Consider the following 22,962-nt stretch of genomic DNA (forward strand, 5'->3'; position numbering starts at 1 on the left):
GATGGTTATTTGCATATTACCTTTTTATTAGGTAGGATAGGATGAGTTCTTCCATAGCATTTGTTATAGCTTTTCCAAGTATAGTTTCTTTTTTCCTGAAGCCCTCCCAACCACTTTTCTCACCAAATTTCTCCAAATTTGAATTTTAATTGGAGATGAAGGGACATTATGATGGGACTAATAGGACTAAAATATTTAACATAATTTACTATTTCAGAATTTGAAATTGCTATGCTTAGATGAAAAATACAGCAGTAATTTTATAGATGTCAGCCAAATGTTACTGAAATTACACATATTTTAAAACTATGGCTAAATTGCTATAGTGAAACTCTAAAAGTACCATCATTACTTCATCTAGTATCACTGTGAAATTAGATCTTGAGCAATTTTTAATTATGTTTTAGATTGTTAGAGACGGATAGTAAGTCTTTGAAATCTGTAAATGGGTCAAGAAGAAACAGTGGCTCCTCCCTTGTATCAAGTTCATCAGCCTCTAGCAACCTCAGCCACCTTGAAGAAGATTCTTGGATACTTTGGGGAAGACTTGTTAATGAATGGGAAGATGTGCACAAAAAGAAGGAAAAACACATTAAGGTATTCATATTCTTTGTTGAAGTTCTTTCTCTTATCCCAAAGGGAATCGAATCATGCGTGGATTGATAGAGGATTAAAATTCAGATTTAACTACTTTCCAAATACTATAATAAAGAAGTGTCCTTTATATGTTTTCATTTATTTGTCCCCATAAAAGTTTTGATTTGTAAATATCAGTTGTTATAGAAGTCTCCTAATTGTAGAAATATATAGGTGAAAATTATTTTAGAGATAAAATTCTATCATTTTATAGATTCAGAAATGAAGTTGTGACATCCTATATCCTTGCATTTTTAGTACGTAACCTGTTTGTTTGTTTTTTTTTGTCTGATAACAGCCCTTTATAAGATGATGGTTATTGTACTGCCATTCACAGCTCTGAAGATTATTGAGTCCTTAGTACCTTGAGAGATCATACTTTGAGTGAGATTCTAAGAATTTATAACATTATAGCCCTTCCTTCCCCAGCCAGAACAGGATACCCCCAGGGGCCAAATCTTAGTATTGGTTAAAAGCTTCCCAAGCCTTATTATAAAACTAGCTTTGTGAATTATAAACTTGATAAAAGTCTTCCACTCTATTTCAAACCCCAATAAGTCTTCTTTGGTTTTCAAGGTAGGAGACTTAAATAATTCATTTTAAAATTTTACTTTTATTTTTAGGAACTTGTTCGTAAAGGGATACCCCACCATTTTAGAGCAATAGTTTGGCAACTTTTATGCAGTGCACAAAGTATGCCAATCAAGGATCAGTATGCGGAACTCCTGAAAATGACCTCGCCTTGTGAAAAATTGATCCGAAGGGACATTGCTAGAACTTATCCCGAACACAATTTTTTTAAGGAAAAAGATAGTTTTGGACAGGAGGTTTTATTTAACGTAATGAAGGTAAGTTCTATTTATTTATTTTTCGAAATGAAGTGAATTCTCAGAAGGTTGAAAGTATACATTTTCCATAATGAAGCATGAACTCTCACCTCAATAATCAGTTGCTTTGGCAATAAATTTGGCTTTAGCATAATTTTTGCTTTAATACTGATGCTACATTACAGTTTAGTTTAGAGAACTTATTAGAAGATTCATTACATTGCTCAGTATTAGTTGGCCAAAATCAAATAGCCTAGAAATCACTATACATTGAGAGATTCCCTATGAAAATGAATATTTCACCTTCTATGAGTTTCACTATCTGGGAACAAATTTTTCTACTTGCTGTGGTCAGTGTTATTAAGAGCTCTTAGCCATTGAAAGTTTGTGCCATTGTAATTTTTCTTCAGTATTGCCTTTTCCTTTTTAGTATCTTTCCCTTACAACTACCTCTGTGAAATACTGATTTCTTATTAAACCATTTATATTTTGCCAAAGCTTTCTTTACCTTGTGGTCTTATTTTTATTTAATATACATATTAAATTATTTTTAAGTATTTTTACTTCCCCAAGTACAAACTTCTTTCTTTTTTTGCCCTTAGGAGTTGTTAGTTTCTAATTGGGAAATTGTCAAAAGAAAAATTGATGTAATCATTTGCTTATTAAATATTTATAGTATAATATTTACAACAAGCAACTAAGAGTTTTTCTAAAAAAAATAGTCTTGTTTTACTATTTTTAAGTTTTTAGAGAAGGAAAGTATAATATATTAAAGTATTTTGAACAATATTTTTTGCTTTTTAGGCATATTCTCTAGTGGATCGTGAGGTTGGTTACTGTCAAGGAAGTGCTTTTATAGTTGGATTGCTGCTTTTGCAGGTAAGTTAGTACAAGTGTTAAATGTCCAATTATGTTATTTATTAAACTTGCATTGAAGAATTTAAAAAGTATCCTTGTTTTTTATTAAATGTAAGTTGCTATTGGGCATTTTTCCCCTAGGCACAATTTAATTAGGAATATTTAGCTTGCACTTTAAAATATTACTAAAATTGTTGAAAATAACATGCTATAATGTCCTCCACTACATGAAATTTCACCTCTTTGGTATTTACATTTGGACCACAGTATTTATTAAAGCCTGTGTCTACTTTTATTTTATTTTTTTAAATATATATTTTATTGATTCTTTACAGAGAGGAAGGGAGAGGGATAGAGAGTTAGAAACATTGATGAGAGAGAAACATCGATCAGCTGCCTCCTGCACACTCCCTACTGGTGATGTGCCCGCAACCAAGGTACATGCCCTTGACCGGAATCGAACCTGGGACCCTCCAGTCCGCAGGCCAACGCTCTATCCACTGAGCCAAACCTGTCAGGGCAGCCTGGGTCTACTTTTAAATCTTGACTTACATGTCAATATTTAAGGAGGAGTAATCTTTTCTCAACCAAGGAGGACATGATTCAAGTGTTGGTATGCAATGTTATGTTGTACAACATCTTCGGAAATTATATAGGATTTCTATTTGTCATGGAGCTGAGGACTTGTTATAGGCTCTAAGTGTGGTACTCAGTCACCCCAGGGATATGGTATATATTTCTGTTGGCAGTGACTTATTTTGGAGTGGGTTTGGGTGGGATATTTTCAGAAGTTAGGGACAGGATAATCTTAGCTTTGAAGGGGAATGTCATAGAGTGGTTATCTCTTCAGCCTTGTTAAAAAAAATTAAAAAGTCCATCATACTCTATATTTAGTCTCAGATTAAAATATAGTCTGAAAGGAAACCTTGGAAATAATTTGATTTGAATTATGTAGGCTGGATTTTGCATCTTAATTCTGCACTGAATTCTATGAATTTGGACTAGATTATTTAACCTCTCTCTGAGTCTTAATTAGGCCATATTGTCTACTTTCAGATTCATTGTGAGGGCTATATGAGATAATATATGTAAAAGCCTAGCATGATGTTTGACACATAGCAGATAGGCAATAAAAATTAAATGACTTCCCAAGATTACATATCATGATAGATAAAAGCAGAATAAGATTCAAAAACTGTTTCCTAATACTTTGCTTCAATTAGCTAACAGTTCTACCTGAGTTTTAAAGCTCTATAAGTATTAGGGATGTACACATTTCTGAGTCTCAAAAACTTGATGTCAGAGACACTAGTTTATAATAAAAATGAGTGGTTTTTACTTTGCTTTATAACAGAAGAATTGCACCCAGAAGTTGTTATTGCAGGATATTTCTAACATTAGGTTATAAATAATAAGAAAAAAAACTAGAAATGTTAATGTTGGAAGTATAGCTGTTTTACAACATTGTGATTTTCCTAATTTGTAATTGATTAGTATTGGTAGGCCTTTCACTGTTGGACTCAAACATCCCTGTTATCAGTCCAGGGATTTTTGTCACAATTCTGTTGCTTTTACTTTCATATTAGCTCCGAAATAACATTTGTATTGATGATCTAAAAAGCAGTTTTTCTCTCCTTGAGCTATGAGTCAGTCTCCCAACAGCTGACGTAGCTAGCTCTATAGGATGCCTAAGGAGCCATCCCATTTTTCTTCCCTACACTGCAGGCAGGGCTGGTAGCAATACTCACTCTTATTCAATTACTGAGAGGCCCGATGCATGAAATTTGTGCAAGAGTAGGCTGTTGCAGATGCGGCGGCTGCCTCGATCCCTCCCTCGCAGCTGAGGCGGCTGCCTGGATCTCTCCCTTGCAGCTGCCTGCCTGGATCCTGCCACTGCAGCCTCGGCTTCTTCCCGGAAGGACATCTGAAAGGACGTCCGGTCTAATTAGCATATTAGGCTTTTATTATTATGGATTGATTTACCGTTGTCAGTTGCAGCTAATATACTACCAACACAGTAATTTAATAGCCCAGAGCCCCAAGCTAGGAAGTGTGATACAACCAAATTCAAAAGCCCTTCTCTTTGTTTCTAAAGCTTATTTTCTTATACCCTATGCTGTATTGCCTCCCACAACTAGCATAAGAATGTTTTTACAGGAGAGGGGGAATTAAGAGATCAACCAAAGGACTTGTATGCATGCATATATAAGCATAACCAGTGTACACAGCCACCAGGGGTGTGAGAGCATGTGCTGGGGGTGGGGGTGGCTGGGGAGAGGTCAATGGGAGACATATGTAATGCTATATGTAATACTTTAAACAATAAAGAACTAAAAAAAAAAAAATTAAAAGGAATGTTTTTGCTGCCCTGGCTGGTTTGGCTCAGTGGATAGAGTGTCAGCCTGCGGACTGAAGAGTCCTGGGTTTGATTCTGGTCAAGGGCATATGTCTGGGTTGCGGGCTCAATCCCCAGTAGGCTTGAGCCTGGGACCCTTCAGTCCACAGATGCTCTTAGGCATCCTATAGAGCTAGCTAGGTCAGCTGTTGGAGGCAGCTGATCAATGATTCTCTTGCATCATTGATGTTTCTCTCTCCACTCTCCCTTCCTCTCTGAAATCAATAAAAATATATTTTAAAAAATCTGTAAAAAATGTTTTTGCAGCATTAGCTTATTTAGTACATGTTGTATTAAAATAGTTAACCCTTTGCACTCGCTTGCTTTTTTCTCGATTCCTTTATTCTACTCGGGATTTAATTTTTTAAATACCCCAGATTTTACAAAGCGCGGCAGTAGAATAAAAAACTGGAGTTTTTTTTCATACAAACTTATTTATTTGGATTTTTTTATATTTCAAATTATTGATACATTCAAAGAGTAATTTTAATCTCGATGCTAACCGTGTCGAGTCACACTCGACATCCGAGTGCAAAAGGTTAAAGGTGTTGGGTATGTATGTTTTGTGTATATTTTAGTAGTCCTATAAAATTAGGTAGATATTGTCCCCATTAGACCTTTGCAAAAGACATGGATTCTTATTATCTGTCACAGAGAAAATATGTAGCAGCACAGTACTCTAAGACTCAAGTGTTCGTATTTTTTTCTAATAGAAAGGAATAACTAAAAAACAACTGGGTGATTGGTCTTCATATTTATATTTTACTAGAGGCCCGGTGCACGAAATTCGTGCATGGGGGTGGTGTCCCTCAGCCCAGCCTGCACCCTCTCCAATCTGGGACCCCTCAGGGGATGTCCGACCACCCATTTAGGCCCAATCCCACCAGGATCAGACCTAAACAGGCGGTTGGACATTCCTCTCACAATCCAGGACTGCTGACTCCCAAATGCTTGCCTGCCTCTGCCTGATTGCCCCTAAGCGCTTCTGCCTGCCAGCCTGATCACCCCCTAACCACTCCCCTGCCAGCCTCATCACCCCCTAACCACTCCCCTGCCAGCCTGATCGACGCCTAACTGCTCCCTGGCTGGCCTGATTACCCCTAACTGCCCTCCCCTGCCGGCCTGGTCACCCCTAACTGCCCTCGCTTGCCAGTCTGGTCACCCCTAACTGTCCTCCCCTGCAGGCCTGGTCGCCCCCAACTGCTCTCTCCTGCAGACCTGGCTCCTCCCTCAACTGCCCTCCCCTGCAGTCCTGGTCCCCCCCAACTGCTCTCCCCTGCTGACCTGGTCTCCCCCAACTGCTCTCCTCTGCTGGCCCAGTCACCCCTAAATGCCCTCCCTGCTTGCTTGATCACCCACAACTGCCCTCCCCTGCAGGCCTGGTCCCCACCAACTGCCCTACCCTGCAGGCCTGGTCCTCCCCAACTGCCCTCCCCTGCTGGCCTGGTCTCCCCCAACTGCCCTCCTCTGCCGGCCTGGTCACCCCTTTATGCCCTCCTCTGCTGGCCTGGTCATCCCCCAACTGCCCACAACTGCCCTCCCCTGCAGGCCATCTTGTGGTGGCCATCTTGTGTCCACATGGGGGTGGCCATCTTGTGTCTTGGAGTGATGGTCAATTTGCATATTACTCTTTTATTAGATAGGATTTGGTGTCACACCTTTTCACTTTGTGACCATTGTTTTAATATTGGAAAAGGATCCAGTGACTTTTTTTCTATTGCCTTTTGATCTTTTATACAATCACTTCAACTTATTTTTTTTTAATATCACAATTTTTTAAACCTCCCCCAATTCCTATATTAATGCTATTACAGAGGGGAGAGGGATGAAACTTTTTTTAAAATGGATTTTAGAGAGGAAAGGGGGGGGAGATAGAAACATCAATGATTAGAGAGAATTATTGATCGGCTGCTTCCCGCACGGCCCCCACTGGGGATCGAGCCCTCAACCTGGGCACGTGCCCTTGACTGGAATCGAACCTGGGACCCTTCAGTCCACAGGTTGATGCTCTGTCCACTGAGCCAAACCAGCTAGGTGGAATGAAACTTTTTTTTTTTTTCTTTGCAGAAGGGAGAGGGAGAAAGAGATAGAACCATCAACGATGAGAGTGAATCATTGATTGGCTGCCTCCTGCACGCCCCATACAGGGGATTGAGCCTGCAACTCAGGCATGTGCTCCAACTGTGACCTCCTGGTTCATAGATTGATGCTCAACCACTGAACCATGCTGCCTGGGTGGGATGAAACTTTTTTTGGTACTATGTTCACAAGAGAAGAAATTTTTATAAGACAAAAATGGGGAGATTAATTGGTTCATTCGTACTGTAACTGTCATGAGGGGTTGGAGGAGAAGTGGAGAGGGGAAGGTAGTGGTAGGAGATGGGGTTGGAGAAATGGTATGGGTCATGTCATATAGGACCTATAAGGATTGTGGCTTTTATTGAGGATATGGAAAGACACTAGGGAGGCTTTTTGCTTTGAGCTGTGGAGTGAAATGATTGAAATGATGAATTGAAAGGATCACTCTGGCAGCTCCAGGATGTATGGAGAATAGATTGTTGGGAAGGGAGCACAGGGAGGCAGCAGAGAGGCCAGTGAGAAAGCCCTTGCGGTTGTCCAGACCATGGACTGCTACTCTCTTGATGGTGGTTTGGACTAGGTGTTATGATGAGAAGTGGTTGATTCTTGAGATATTTTGGATGTAGAACCAGCAGGATTTACCGATAGATTGTATGTGGAGTAAAAGAGAAAGGAGGAATGATGACTCATAAGGTTTTTGAGCAGAAGTATGGGACAAGTAGCAGGAAATTAGGAGTGTGATTTAAGATGTCTGTTGGACATCCAAGTGGAGATGTAAATGTGCAGGTGGAAATATGAGATGGGAATTGGGGGAAATGTCCAGGCTGATAGATAGAAGAGAGAGACTAAAGGCTATAAAAATGGGTTCAGATGCAGGTAGAATGGTAGATGTGGTGGCATGAGAATGTTTTCCTCAGTTGTTCCCTTCAGTATTCTGCTCTTCTGCTCAAATGTTTTCAAGGCACTTTCCCTGACCTAGGTAGGGAAAGTAAATAGCATCTCCCCAGCTTTTCCTGTTACTCTACTTTGTTTTATTTTCATAGCACTCATAGCCATCTGACATATATTAATTGATTTCTTCCATACATTGTCCTCTCCTCTCACAAGAAATTACAAAGTTGCTGAGTATAGCAATTGTGTTTATTTTGTTGACTGGTAGAGAGAGAGGGGTGGGGGGAAGCTAGCAAGTGAGATTGTTAGTCTCAGAGGTTGTTAGATTTGTCTAACTTTTCATTCGCTGTGATACATGGGAGATTAAAACATTCTGATTTTTAGTCTGTTGATCTTGACATTGTATCACATGGCCACTCAAAAACAGTGTTTATAGTTGGATGGATACTTAGTTTAAATAGACTTTAACTTACTTGTGTATCACAGAACATTAACCTCATGTTGCTTTTTTCTCCTAATGTAGATGCCAGAAGAAGAAGCCTTCTGTGTATTTGTTAAATTAATGCAAGATTATAGACTTCGTGAACTTTTTAAACCAAGTATGGCAGAATTGGGCCTTTGTATGTACCAGTTTGAATGCATGATACAGGTAAAAGTGTAGTGTTAAAAAAAGGCATATTGCCTTTATATTTTGTCATCTTGGTTTGAGTGACACCTGAGCATATTTATTGTTCAAAGCATTACAGCAATTGAAAAAAAATAGTGTTTTAATCACATGATCATTTGTTGGTTAATTAATAAAATTTAGACCTACTTTTCATTTAGGCATTATCTGCAGATATCTGCACTATCACAGTCTGGAACTTGACTGCAATTTTCACATTCAAACCTTAAGCATATGTGCTAAATGTATCATAACCCCATTGCCAAAATGCTTAAGTTTTCTTATTATGACCTACTAGAGGCCTGGTGCATGAAATTTGTGCACTTGGGGAGGGGGTCCTTCAGCCTGGCCTGAGCCCTCTTGCAGTCCAGGAGCCCTGGGGGGATGCCCGACTGACGGCTTAGTGGGCCTAAGCTGACTAAGCATTGCCACGGAGGCGGGAGAGGCTCCCACCACTGCCACTGTGCTCTCCAGCCGTGAGCCCGGCTTCTGGCTGAGCGGTGCTCCCCCTGTGGAAGCACACTGACCACCAGAGGACAGCTTCTGCATCGAGCGTCTGCCCCCTGGTGGTCAATGCACGTCATAGCAACCAGTCATTCTGCGGTCCGGTTGATTTGCATATTAGCCTTTTATTATATAGGATACACTGTAGATGAGGCCCCCTAGAATCATAAGAAATGCAAAAAATTCACTGTTAACTCATTCTCGAATTGCCCCCACTTAAAATCAAATTGCCCCCCCCGTGGGGCGTGTGTTGCACCTTGGGAACCAGTGGGCTTGACACTTCCTCTCTGAGCTTCATTTCTGAATACATACGCATATACCATGGGAATTGTAGTCTCTTCTCTGCCTACCTCATTGGGTTGTCATGAGGTTCTCAGCTAATAAACCTAGAGATGTTTCATCAAGTAAGTGATGTCTGAACGGGAAGGGATTGTTATTTTTAAGCTCACGGGTACCCTCGCAAGTAGCAAGTGCTGATTAGGGGAGCAGGGCATGATTGTTTCCTGGGACTGTAGCTATGGAAGCTTTGCAGAGGGTTCTGCAGGCCTCAGAGGGGCGGGCTCTGGCCAGCAGTCCTGTAGCGGTGGTCCTCCCTGGAGGCGCTGGCGGGGGGCAGGGCATTAGGGGGATGCTAGGGGGGCAGTGAGGCCGAAGGGGGAGTAACTGACAAACTTTTCCGTTGGCACCATTCTTTAAATTGTACGTGGCTGTTTCGCAGCTGTACCTGCTCAGGGCGGGGCTCCAATCTCCTGGAGCGGGCTGGGGTAGGGTGTCTGTCCGTCCCCCTGGGGGTGCGGGGGCTGGGGTAGGGTGTCTGTCTGTCCCCCTGGGGGTGCGGGGGCTGGGGTAGGGTGTCTGTCCGTCCCCCTGGGGGTACGGGGGCTGGGGTAGGGTGTCTGTCCGTCCCCCTGGGGGTGCGGGGGCTGGGGGTGCAGCTAAACCCGCCCTCCTAGCCCGCCTGGCTCCGCCCTGGCCCAGCCCCCACCCCGCTCCAGGGCTGAGCATTGAACCTGCAACTCAGGTATGTGCCCCTGACTGGGAATCGGTGACCCTTTGGTGTGCCAACTCTCTAACCACTGAGAAACATTGGCCAGGGCATGCCTTTCCCTTTTCATGTCACATTTTGCTAGTGTTTAATCTTAAAAAATAATGTTTCCATCCTTTTCTATTGCTAGTTTAAGACTTAGAGTCTAGTGACTTCATAAGGGTGAAGAGAGGAATCAAAATTAAATGAAAAATACCTTTGAAATATTTTACCTTTCTGGATTTAATTTTTATTTTATTTTATCCTTACCTGAGGATATGTTTATTGATTTTAGAAAAAGAGGAAGGGAGAGAGAGGGAGAGAGAGAGAAACATTGATGAGAGAGAAATACTGCTCAGTTGCCTCCCATTTGTGCCCTGACTGGGATTGAACCTGCAACCTAAGTATGTGCCCTGTCCGGGAATTAAACCTGTAGCCTTTTTGTATATGGGAGGATGCTCCATTCAACTGAGCCACCCAGCCAGGGCCAGTTTTTATATTTTATATATAAAAATAAGTTTACTTATATTGTCTTATAAAATAATGGTGTAAGTATTCTCATTTAGTTAAATGTCAATTAGATAATCAGAACTTAAGAATATAGGTTAATGATTGAGCTGGCATGAGAGCCATTTTTATGAGTCCCCTTTTCTCTGGCATCCTTACCTACAAGAATTTTTAAAAAATATATTTTTATTGATTCCCTATTGGGGAACAAGTCCGCAACTGGGCATGTGCCCTGACCGGGAATTGAACCCCGTGACCTGTAGGTGCATGGGAGGATGCTCAACCAACTGAGCCAGACCAACCAGGGCACCCACAGGAATTTTTAAATTCTCTGTCTTTTTCTATGTGTGGTAAGAGGAAGGGGATATGTAAAATGTTTTCTACATTTTAAAGACAAAGTAGATCTTGAGATGATTTTTAAATTTTTTTTTTCTGAAATAGTAAGCTTGTTTTGTACCAACCCTTAAAGCTCATGGTTTATTTTCAGTTAATGTGTCATTTATGTTTTGAATTATTAGAGTTGCTGAAGCATCTGTATTTTGTGTGAGAAGGTAGGAAGGTAAGGTGAACAATGATAGATAGTACCTGAAAGTATTTCAAAATAGCATTTCTTTCCTTAAAAATGTATTTTTGAAATACTATAATTTATAGAAAATATCAGACACCCATCTACCCACCAACAGGTTAAGCAAATATGAAAATTTTACATGCTTGCTTTAATTTTATGTTATAGATACAGCCAAAGTCCTAACTAACTCCACATTCTTTTCCCTTCGTTACTGGGACATTATCTTTAACATATCAAGTTCTACATCTTAACTTTTCCGTATGGTGTCTGATATTATCTTTGTGTCTGGTATAGGCTATTCTAGTGTACATGCAATGATCTGGTTTAAAATAACCAACTTTACTTACTGTGTTTTAACTAATTATTTTCTTCTCTTTAGGAACATCTTCCAGAGCTCTTTGTACATTTTCAGTCTCAGAGTTTTCATACCTCAATGTATGCATCATCCTGGTTTCTGACTATCTTTCTTACGACTTTTCCACTACCAATTGCAACAAGGATATTTGATATCTTTATGTCTGAGGTAAGCTAATGGGCATTCTGAGCAAGGAATCATTGGGTTAATTAGAGCAGGGCAGTGAGGAGAACAATAAAGGAGCCAGGTGTCCCATGCTAAACTGCTTACATGGATGATCTCACTTAAACCTGTAACACCCCTATCAGGTACTGTTCATTTCCCCATTTGATAGATGAGGGAGCCAAGATGTAGAGAAATGTTAAGTGGCTAGCTTGTTTATGGACACATAGCCTATAAGTGGGTATAGTAACCAGGATTCAAATATAGGCAATCAAAATCTAGAGCCTACACTCTTAAACCTCTGTATGACCTCCTGATTGATTTAGTAAGGAATTAGTGAGTGATAAAATTTGCCTTACACTTAATATGTTGCAATGCATCTGCTATCCAAAGAGCCAGAAGTGATGAATCTAATTAATCTGATTAAGTTTCTTCTTTTCCACAAACACCTTACAAGTAGCCCTTTAATTGTCATTGACATGTGGTAGGTGATCCTTTGTCTTTTGTATTTTGGATGAGAATATGGTAGGAAGGTAGGATAGGTGAAAAGTGGTAGATAGCTCCTATAGGTATAATTAATATTTTAATTACCTCTTAATCAAACCCAATGTTAATTGTTATTAATTACATCTTGGGAAGATTTATTTGTATTACCTAGCTAAATTAGTTTAGTCTGGAGCCAGCAAACTGATTTGTGTACTGATTTGCATGCCAAATCTGTCCTTCCACTTGTTTTTGTAAGTAAAATTTTCTTGGAACACAGCCATGCCCATTTGTTGATGTGTCTGCTTTTGGGCTACAATGGCAGAGTTGAGTATTTGTGACAGTGACTGTATCGCCTACAAAACCTAAAATATTTACTATCTGACTCTACAGAAAATGTTTGCCAATCTCTAGTTTAGATTCCTGAATGTTTACCTTATTATTCTTTTGAACGATTAGTTTTTGTTGATGGAAGAGTAAGACAAATTTGGCTTTATATAATTTGTTTCCTCAGGGTTTAGAGATAGTGTTTCGAGTAGGATTAGCACTTCTTCAAATGAATCAGGCAGAATTGATGCAACTCGACATGGAAGGGATGTTACAAGTAAGTCAGTTCATGATTTATTGAATGCCTTTAGATTTTACTATTAATTAATTAATAATAAACAGCATAAGTAGTTCTTATGTTTTTCTTTTATCGTTTCTTAGCACTTTCAGAAGGTCATTCCACATCAGTTTGATGGAGGTCCAGACAAATTAATCCAGGCAGCTTACCAAGTCAAGTATAACTCAAAAAAAATGAAAAAGTAAGTATTTTATATTTTGTTTTTTAGTAATAGGGATTTGTTGAAGCATATAGGAAATGAAATAAAAGTGGTAAAACATTCTAATAATAAGTTCAGTTTTCCTCCTCAGTTTATACAACTGTAGTACTTTATTTGGTAGTAATGGTTTTATTCATTTATTTTAATTTAATTTTATGTTTTCTATCACCAATTGTCCACTCTATGCCCTCTTCCACTTCCACCCCTTCCCAGTCCTCCCACGAAATCACCACACTGTTGTTTGGTGGAAATGGCTTTAATGTAACAAATTTAATATTAGAATTTCATACTGCTCTTAATAGCAGAGCATGGGACCACTGTGGATTACCTTTAAAGGTCCCCTTTCCCATTCCATATGGATTAGAATTAAGAACCTGGTAAGTATATATGTGTAAGTGTGCTATTATTTTAAAAACCACTTTTATGGTGTGGTCCAATTCACTGACCTTCTTTTCCTCAGTTTACTCCAGAGTGTCATTTTCAAAGAACTTATGTTTCTAATTGCTGGGGTTTAAATGATGACTACAGCAGGAAGTCCCTCCTGTGGGAAACTTACAGAAGTACAAAAAACTGACATAATATGTGTGTGTGTGTGTGTGTGTGTGTATGTGTGTGTATAATATCCATCAGTGAACGTGCCATATAGGAAAAATAAAGCAGGAAGAAGGACATAGAGCGATGGGATAATATCTTAGATAGAGCATGCAAGGATAAGGGTACACAGACTAACAAGGTGCATTTTGGCCTGGTTGGTGTGGCTCAGTGGTTGAGCATCTACCTATGAATCAGGACCTCACTGTTCCATTCCAGGTCAGGGTACATGCCTGGGTTGTGAGCTTGATCCCCAGCAGGGGACATGCAGGAGGCAGCTGATCAATGATTCTCATCATTAATGTTTCTCTCTCTTCTTCTGAAATCAATAAAAATATATTAAAATAATTCCAAAACCAGGTAAAGACACTTAAAAGAAAGAAAATTGTATGACAATATCCCTGATGAACATAGATACTGAAATCCTCAACAAAATATCAGCAAACTAGATCCAGCAATATATTAAAAGTGAGATTTATTTCAGGGATGCAAGGGTGGTACAATATTCATGAATCAATAAATGTGATGCACCATATAAACAAACTGAAGGATAAAAGTCACATGATCATACCAATAGATGCAGAAAAAGCATTTGAAAAATCCAGGACCCATTTATGATAAAAACTCTCAGCAAAGTGGGAATAGAAGGATCATACCTCAACATAATAAAGGCTCTATATGACAAACCCACAGCTAACATCATACTCAATGGACTAAAACTAGAAGCATTTCCCTTAAGATCAGGAACAAGACAGGGATGTCTGCTTTCACCATTCTTATTCAACATAGTACTGGAAGTCCTAGCCACCACAGTCAGACAAGAAAAAGAATTATAAGGCATCCAAATTGGAAGGCAAGAAGTAAAACTCTCATTGTTCGCAGATGACGTGATATTGTATATAAAAAACCCTAAAGACTCCATCAAAAAAACTACTAGATCTAATGAATGAATTTGACAAAGTAGCAGGATAAAAAATATTCAGAATTTAGAACCATTTTTATATACCAACTAGAGACCTGGTGCACGGATTCGTCCACCGGTGGGGTCCCTCGGCCTGGCCTGCAGGGATCGGGCTGAAACCAGCTTTCTGACATCGGTCTGAAACCAGCTTTTCCATGGGTCCTGGATTGCGAGAAGGCACAGGCCAGGCCGAGGGACCCCACCGGTGTGCGATCTGGGCTGGGGAGGGACCTTGAGAGGGCTCCAGGGTGTGTCTGGCCTGTCTCGCCCAGTCCCGATTAGGGCCAATCAGGGCCGTCTTGCCCAGTTCCAATGGGCCCTGATCTGGGAGGGACCATGGGAGGGCCTCAGGGCATATCCGGCCTATCTCACCCAGTCCCGATCAGCCAAACCCAGAAGCAAGCTAACCTACTGGTCAGAGTGTCTTCCCCCTGGTGGTCAGTGCGTGTCATAGTGACTGGTCGAACGGTTGGACACTTAGCATATTAGGCTTTTATTATATAGGATAATGAACTACCAGGAAGAGAAATTAAAAAACAATCCCATTTACTATTGCAACAAAAAAAAAAGATACCTAGGAATAAATTTAATCCAGGAGGTAGTCCCTGGATTAAACTCAGAAAATTATATGACCCTAAAGAAAGAAATTGAGGAAGATATAAATAAGTGGAAGCATATACTGTATTCATGGATAGGAAAAATTTACATCATTAAAATGTCCATACTTCCCAAAGCAATCTACAGATTCAGTGCATTTCCTATTTAAAATACTAATGGCATGTTTCACAGGTCTAGAATAAATATTCCAAAAATTTATATGGAACCACAGAAGACTGAATAGCCTCAGCAATCCTGAGGTATCACACTACCTGATATCAAACTATACTACAAGGCCGTAGTAATCAAAACAGCATAGTATTGGTACAAGAGCAGGCATATAGCCAATGGAACAGAATAGAGAGCATAGAAATAAACCCACACCTGTATGATCAATTAATATTTGACAAAGAATGCAAGAACATACAATGAGATAAGACAGTTTCTTCAAAAAATTATGATGGGAAAATTGGACAGATACATGCAAAAATATGAAACTAGGCCACCAACTTACAGCATACACAAGAATAAACTCATAATGGGTAAAAAAAAAAAATGTGAGTTGTGAAACCATAAATATCCTAGAAGAAAAAGTAGGCTGTAAAATTACAGACATTTCTTGTAGCAATGTTTTTTTTCTGATATATCTCCTCAGGCAAGGGAAACAAAAGAAAAAATAAACAAATGGGACTACATCAAACTGAAAAGCTTTTGCACAGCAAAAGAAACCAACAAAATGAAAAGACATCCCACTGAATGGGAGAATGTATTTGCCAATGATGCATCTGATAAGGGGTTAATTTCCAAAACATATAATGAACTTACTAGTATACAACTCAACACTTAAAAAACAAATAATTTGCCTGGCTGGTATTGCTCAGTGGTTGAGCGTTGACTTATGAACAAGGAGGTCATGGTTTGATTCCAGGTCAGGGCACATGCCAGGATTGCAGGCTTGATCCCTAGTGTGGGGCATGCAGGAAGCAGCCAATCAATGATTCTTTTTCATCATTGATGTTTATCTATCTCTCCCTCTGCCTTCCTCTCTGAAATCAATAAAAATATATTTAAAAACCAAAAGCCCCTAACGATCCAATTTAAAAAATGGGCAAAGGGCCTGAGTAGACACTTCTCTAAAGAGGATGTACCGATGGCCAATAGACATATGAAAAGATGCTCTATGTCACTAATCATCAGAGAAATGCAAATTAAAATCACCATGAGATATCACCTCATAAATTCTAGAATGGCTATCATCAATAAATAAATCAAACAATAAGTGCTGGTGAGGATGTGAAGAAAAGGGCACCCTTGTGCACTGTAGATGGGAATGCAGACAGGTGTAGCCATAGTGGAAAACAGTATGGAATTTCCTCAAAAATTAAAAATGGAACTGCCTTTGATGTAGAGTTTTCACTTCTTGGAATATATCTGAAGGAACTGGAAACATTAATTGAAAAGAACGTATACATCCCTATATTTATTGCAGTGTTATTTACAATAGCCAAGATCTGGAAGCAGCCCAAGTGCCATTAGTAGATGAGTGGATAAAAAAGCTGTGGGACATTTACACAATGGAATACTACTTGGCCATAAAAAAGAAGGAAATCTTACTTTTGCAGACAGCATAGATGGACCTGGAGATTATTATGCTAAATGAAATGAGCCAGTCAGAGAAAGATAAATACCATATGATCTTACTTATATGTGGAATCTAATGGACAAAATTAACTGACGAACAACAGTAACAAAACACCCCACAGAGGCATGGAACAAAATGATAGCTGTCAGCAAAAGAAAGCTGGGGAGGGGGCTTGGTTGGCTGGATGAAAGAAGGTAAAGGAGGTGAAGGGATAAGCAAAACACACACAAACAAAATACATAGACACAGGCAACAGTGTGATGATAGAGGGAAATGGGGGTAAGGTGGGCAAAGGGGATAAATGGGGATGGATAGAGACTTGCTTTGGGCAATGGGCACATGATGCAGTGTGCAGATGATGTTTTGTTGAGTTGTACACTTGAAAACTGGTATGGTTTTGTGAACCAGTGTCACCCCAATAAATTAAATTAAAAAAATTTAAAAATAAAATAAAAAATGGGCAAAGGACTTGAATAGTCATTATTCCAAAGTAGGTATACGGATGGCCAATTAAATAAGTACATAAAAAGATGCTCTTTCTGGCTGGAGTGGGCTCAGTTGGTTGGGCATCATCAATTGCACCAAAAGGTTGCTGGTTTGATTCCTGGTCAGGGCACATGCCCAGGTTGCGGGCTCGATCCTCAGCATGCAGGAGGCAGCCAATCGATACTTCGATCGGACATTGATGTATGTTTCTCTCCCTCTCCCTTCCTTTCTCTCTAAAGATCAATAAAAAAGTTTTAAGGAAATTAAGAAAAAAATGAATCACATTAAAAAAAAATACTCAACATCCTTGAATATTATGGGAATGTAAATTAAAACTATAGTGAGAAAAAAAAAAAACTATAGTGAGATACCACTCCACAACCATTAGGATGACTTCTGTCACATGAACAGAAAATAAAAGGGGTTGCTGAGGATGTGGAGAAATAGGATCCATTGTGCACTGTTGCTGGAAATGAAAAATGGCAAGGCTGCTATGGGAACGCATATGGCAGTTCTTCAAAAAATTAAAAATAGAATTACCATATTATCCCGCTATTCCACTTCTGGGTATATACACCTAAAAAAAACACGAAATAAAGATTCAAAAAGATATTTGTATACCCATATTCATAGCAGCATTATTCATATTAGGTAAAACTTGGGAGCAGCTAAAGTGTCCTTTAAAGGATAAATGGATAGGCAAAATGTAGTATATGGACATAATGAAATACATTATATTTACAACAAATACAAGACAGTCTTAAAAAGGAAGGAAATTCTGACATAGGTATAAAATGGATGAACTTTGGGGACCTTATGCTAAAAGTGATAAGCCAGTCACAATATGATTCCACTTATATGAAAAACTTAGTGTTGTTACAATCATAAACACAATAATATGGTTGTTTGGGTCTAAGGAAAGGAGAATGGGGTTTTATTGGTTCATGGGGAGAGTTTCAGTTTTATAAGATGAAAAGTGCTATGAACTTGCTGGTGATAATAGCTGTATAACTTTATGAATATTTAATCCTAAACTGTACATTTAAAAATATTTAAAATGATAAACTTTGTTTATATATTTTACCTCAATAAGAAATTACTCTTAGCTAAATAAGGTTATATATATATACTAGAGGCCTGGCGCACGAAATTCGTGTATAGGGGCGGTCCCCCTCAGCCCAGCCTGCACCCTCTCCAATCTGGGACTGTTGGCTCCTCCATCCTCTCACAATCTGGGACTGTTGGCTCCTAACCACTCACCTGCCTGCCTGCCTGATCACCCCTAACGGCCTCTGCCTGCTGGCCTGATTGCCTGCTACTACCTCCCCTGCCAGCCTGATCGCCCCTAACTGTCCCCCCTGCCGGCCTGATCACCCCTAACCTCCTCTGCCTGCTGGCCTGGTTGCCCCTAACTGCCCCCCTGACCAGCCTGGTTGCCCCTCACTGCCCCCCCTTCTGGCCTGGTTGCCCCTCCCTTCCCTCCCTGCCCCCAGCCTGGTCGCCCTCAACTCCTCCCCCCCCCACCTGCCTGGTAGCTTCCAACTGCCTCCCCCTGCTGGCCTGGTTGCCCCTCACTGCCCACCCCCCCCCGCCGACCTGGTTGCCCCCAACTGCCCTCCCCTCCCCCGTGCCAGCCTGGCTGCCTCTCACTGTCCCCATCTGCTGGCCTGGTTGCCCCTCACTGCCCCCCTCTGCTGGCCTAGTTGCCCCACTAAGCCTGCTGTTCGGTTGTTTGGTCACCCCTCACTGCCCCTCCTGTCTGTCTGATCGTCCCATGCAGCCTGCTGTTCAATCGTTGGTTGAGGGCGTCCTGACCAATTTGCATATTACCCTTTTATCAGTGTGTGTGTGTGTATATATATATATGTATATATGTATACACACATACATATACATATATATATATATATATATATATATATATATATATATATATATATATATAATATAACATAATATAACTAGAAGCCCGGTGCACGAAATTCGTGCATGGGATCAGGCCTAAACGGGCAGTCGGACATCCCTCTCACAATCCAGGACTGCTGGCTCCCAACTGCTTGCCTGCCTGCCTTCCTGATTGCCCCTAACCGCTTCTGCCTGCCAGCCTGATCACCCCCTAACCACTCTGCTGCCAGCCTGGTTGATGCTTAACTGCTCCCCTGCCAGCCTGTTTGTCCCCAACTTCCCTCCTCTGCCAGCCTGGTCACCCCTAACTGCCCTCTCCTGCAGGGTTGATCACCTCCAACTGCCCTCCCTTGCAAGCCTGGTCCCTCACAACTTCCCTCCCTTGCAGGCCGGGTGCCTCCCAACTGCCCTCTCCTGCTGGCCATCTTGTGGTGGCCATCTTGTGTCCACATGGGGGCAGGATCTTTGACCACATGGGGGCAGCTATATTGTGTGTTGCAGTGATGATCAATCTGTATATTACTCTCTTATTAGATAGGATAGAGGCCTGGTGCACAGGTGGGGGCCAGCTGGTTTGCCCTGAAGGGCGTCACAGATAAGGGTGGGGGTTCCCTTGGGGTGTGGGGCGGCCTGAGTGAAGGGCCTGTGGTGGTTTGCAGGCCGGCCATGCCCCCTGGCAACCCAAGGGGTGGCCCTGGTATCTGGAATTTATTTTCCTTCTACAATTGAAACTTTGTAGCCTGGGGCGGCAGCCATTTCTGTTGGGATTAATTCACCTTCTACAATTGAAACTTTGTAGCCTTAAGTGGGTGAGCCCGGCCAGGGTGTGCGGAAAGCTTTGCTTCCCCTGTTGCCGCCGGCAACCCTGGCCTGCTCTCTCAAGCTCCATTCTGCCGCCATTTGTTTGAATTTGTTTACTTTCTATAATTGAAACTTTGTAGCTTGAGTGGAGGCTTAGGCCTGCAATGGCTATGGAAAGCTTGGCTTGCTCTGTTACCTGGGAAACCTTGCTCTCTGTGGCTGTAGCCATCTTGGATTGGGGTTAATTTGCATACTCGCCCTGAGTGGCTGGTGGGCGTGGCTTGGCTGGTGGGTGTGGCTTATGTAGCAGAGTGATGGTTAATTTGCATATTACCATTTTATTAGAGAGGATAAGTTCTTATTTTTTGAGGAAGGATTTCATTATTCCTGGATAATTTAATTTTTAAAAGCAGCTATAGGTTATTTGGGGCCTGGTCTTATTAATATTTGGAGTTGTTAAACTTGATATTAACATTTTTGGTCAAGAGAAATACATAAAATTAATTTGTTGGGACTTTTTATGTTCTGTAAGTTTCTAAAAAATGATTTTACACTTACAGTTGAATTGCAAGAAAGTATATCTCATTTGTCATTTCTTATTTTCTTAATCTTTTCTTGTCTTTTATGACCTTGATATTTCTGAAGTGAGCTGATTAGTTATTTTGTAGAATGTCCTTCAATTTGGGTTTGTTTGATGATTTATCTTGATTACTAGAAAAGATACCACAGAAGCGAGATGCCCTTCTCAGTATATCCTAACAAGGGTGCTTGATGTCAAATGATTATTGGTGATGTTAACCTTGATCAGTTGGCTCCTATGTTGTCCGCTAGGATTCTGTACTATAAACTTACCATTTTCCCCTTATATTGTTAAATATTTTTGGAGAATTGCTTTGAAACTATGCTTAAGCTTTTATTCACTAATTGTAGAATTTATTGATTTTTTTTGCCTGTGGCAGTTACTGGTGTGGAGTTCTAATGGTGATTTTTGTATTTGCCTCATTCCTTCTATTCTTATTAATTGGAATTCTTTTGTTAGATAGAGTTGTCCCCTTCCCCCCATTATAAATATGTCAATTTTAATACAGTCATGTACCAGATAACCATGTTTTTGGTCAACAACGGACCAAATAAATGAAGGTGATCCCATCTATATATATATAAAAAGGCAGTGACCGTAACGACCAAAGGCTCGACCGAACACCAGAAGTCAGTCCTGCAGTCAGTGCTGACTGCTGAGGGGGCTGCAGATCAGTCCTGGAGAGAGGCCTGGAGAGAGAAACAGGGTCTGATCCGTAGCCTCTGTGGCAGCTGTAGATCAGCCCTTGCCTCTCTCTTTCTCTTTGGGCCTGGCCAGCAGCGTGTCTCTCTTTCTCTCTGGGCCTCCGCGGGGGCTGCTGATCAGCCCTGCCTCTTTGATTAGGCCCGGAGACGCTGACTGGCATAGAAACCGACCAATCAGAACTAAATCTGGGTGAACTGCGAGGAGCCAATGGCTGCCTAGTAGGCAGAGCTTTTGACACTGACTGGCATAGAAACCAACCAATCAGAACCAAATCTGGGTGAACTGCAAGAAGCCAGTGGCTGCCTAGGAGGCAGAGCTTTTGATGCTGACTGGCATAGAAACTGACCAATCAGAACCTAATCTGGGTGAACTGTGAAGGCAGAACCTAAGGTAGGGGCTGAGGAGGGGTTTTAAGGCAGTTGGGGACAAGATCAGGCTGGCAGGGGAGGGCAGTTGGGGGCGAGATCAGGCTGGCAGGGGAGGGCAGTTAGGGGTGATCAGGCAGGCAGAGGCAGTTGGGGGCAAGATCAGGCTGGCAGGGAAGAGCAGTTGGGGGGCGAGATCATGTTGGCAGGGGAGGGCAGTTAGGGGCGATCAGGCAGGCAGGCAGAGGCAGTTAGGGGCGATCAGGCAAGTAGGCAGAGAGGTTAGGGGCGATCGGGCAGGCAGGCAGAGGGGTTAGGGGCAATCAGGCAGGCAGGCAGAGGCAGTTAGGGGCAATCAGGCTGGCAGGCAGGTGAGCGGTTAGGAGCCAGCAGTCCCAGATTGCGAGAGGGATGTTCGACTGCCAGTTTAGGCCTGATCCCCTAAACCGGGGGTCAGACATGCCCCGATTGGAGAGGGTGCAGGCTGGGCTGAGGGATCCCTCGTTCCCCCCGTGCATGAATTTTGTGCACTGGGCCACTAGTAAGATTATAATGGGGCTGAAAATTTTCTATCTTCTAGTGATGTAGTCATGGTAACATCATAGTACAATGCATCACCCATGTGTTTTTGTTGATGCTAATGTAAACAAATCTGTACTGCAGGTTTTATAAAAGTATAGCACATACAATCATGTACATTGCATAGTACTTGATAATGATAGTAAAAAACTATGTTACTGGTTTATATATTTGCTTTACTATTATTTTGGAATGCATGCTTTCTACTTATAAAAAAGAAACATGCCATGTTATGCCTCATACATACACCTGTGCAGCAGCCTCATACATCTTTTGTTTACTGCTTCTCTTCATTGTATCATTTTCTCTTGTGCTTGATTTAATCTTGTGCTATTTTGTTCTTCATGGCTCCTGAGCTTTTTTTTAAATCATAGAAGTCCTTTGGTTTTTCTCTTCCCCTTTACCCCCACCCTCCCCAACCTTCCCTCTGAGGTTTGACAGTCTGATCGATGCTTCTCTGTCTCTGGATATGTTTTTGTTCATCAGTTTATGTTGTTCATTCTGAGCTTTTAAAAAAATGTATATTTTTATTGATGTCAGAGAGGAAGGGAGAGGGAGAGAGAGAGAGAAACATCAATGATGAGAGAGAATCATTGATCGGCTGTCTCCTGCATGCCCCACACTAGGGATCGAGCCTGCAACCCGGGCATGTGCCCTTGGCTGGAATCGAACCTGGGACCCTTGAGGCCAATGCAGTAACCACTGAGCCAAATCAGCTAGGGCCTGTGCTTTTTGCACAGTGATGGATTTGCTTAACAATGCATTTCTCAGAATGTATCCCTGTTATTAAGCTTTTCTTTTTGGTTAAGATCTCTTTGGTTGAACTCTACAGATATATTTTAATTTGAGGGGGGAGGATGGGTAGTTCTTTTGTATAAGTTTAGTGCTGAATTGAAACTGTACACTTAGTTCTCTGTTTGGTGCCTTATATATTACTTTCTAAAGCAGCGATTTTCCACCTGCGCACCACAAA

At 41.1% G+C, this 22,962-nt stretch overlaps 1 protein-coding gene across 5 annotated transcripts in view; it reads left to right on the forward strand.

Annotated features, from left to right (window-relative positions):
* The window catches only part of EVI5 (ecotropic viral integration site 5), a 185,273-nt gene that overhangs the window by 44,117 nt on the left and 118,194 nt on the right, over window positions 1-22,962 (forward strand). For all 5 annotated transcript variants that reach the window (XM_079776026.1, XM_079776024.1, XM_079776027.1 and 2 more), the window contains exons 3-9: window positions 408-597; window positions 1,260-1,484; window positions 2,268-2,342; window positions 8,210-8,335; window positions 11,333-11,476; window positions 12,468-12,557; window positions 12,662-12,759. In XM_079776026.1, the coding sequence (XP_079632152.1) occupies window positions 408-597; window positions 1,260-1,484; window positions 2,268-2,342; window positions 8,210-8,335; window positions 11,333-11,476; window positions 12,468-12,557; window positions 12,662-12,759 (948 nt within the window). The remainder of the gene's footprint in view (window positions 1-407; window positions 598-1,259; window positions 1,485-2,267; window positions 2,343-8,209; window positions 8,336-11,332; window positions 11,477-12,467; window positions 12,558-12,661; window positions 12,760-22,962) is intronic.

This window comes from Cnephaeus nilssonii (genome assembly GCF_951640355.1).
Source record: "Cnephaeus nilssonii genome assembly, chromosome: 7".
In the NCBI taxonomy this organism is placed as follows: Eukaryota; Metazoa; Chordata; class Mammalia; order Chiroptera; family Vespertilionidae; genus Cnephaeus; species Cnephaeus nilssonii.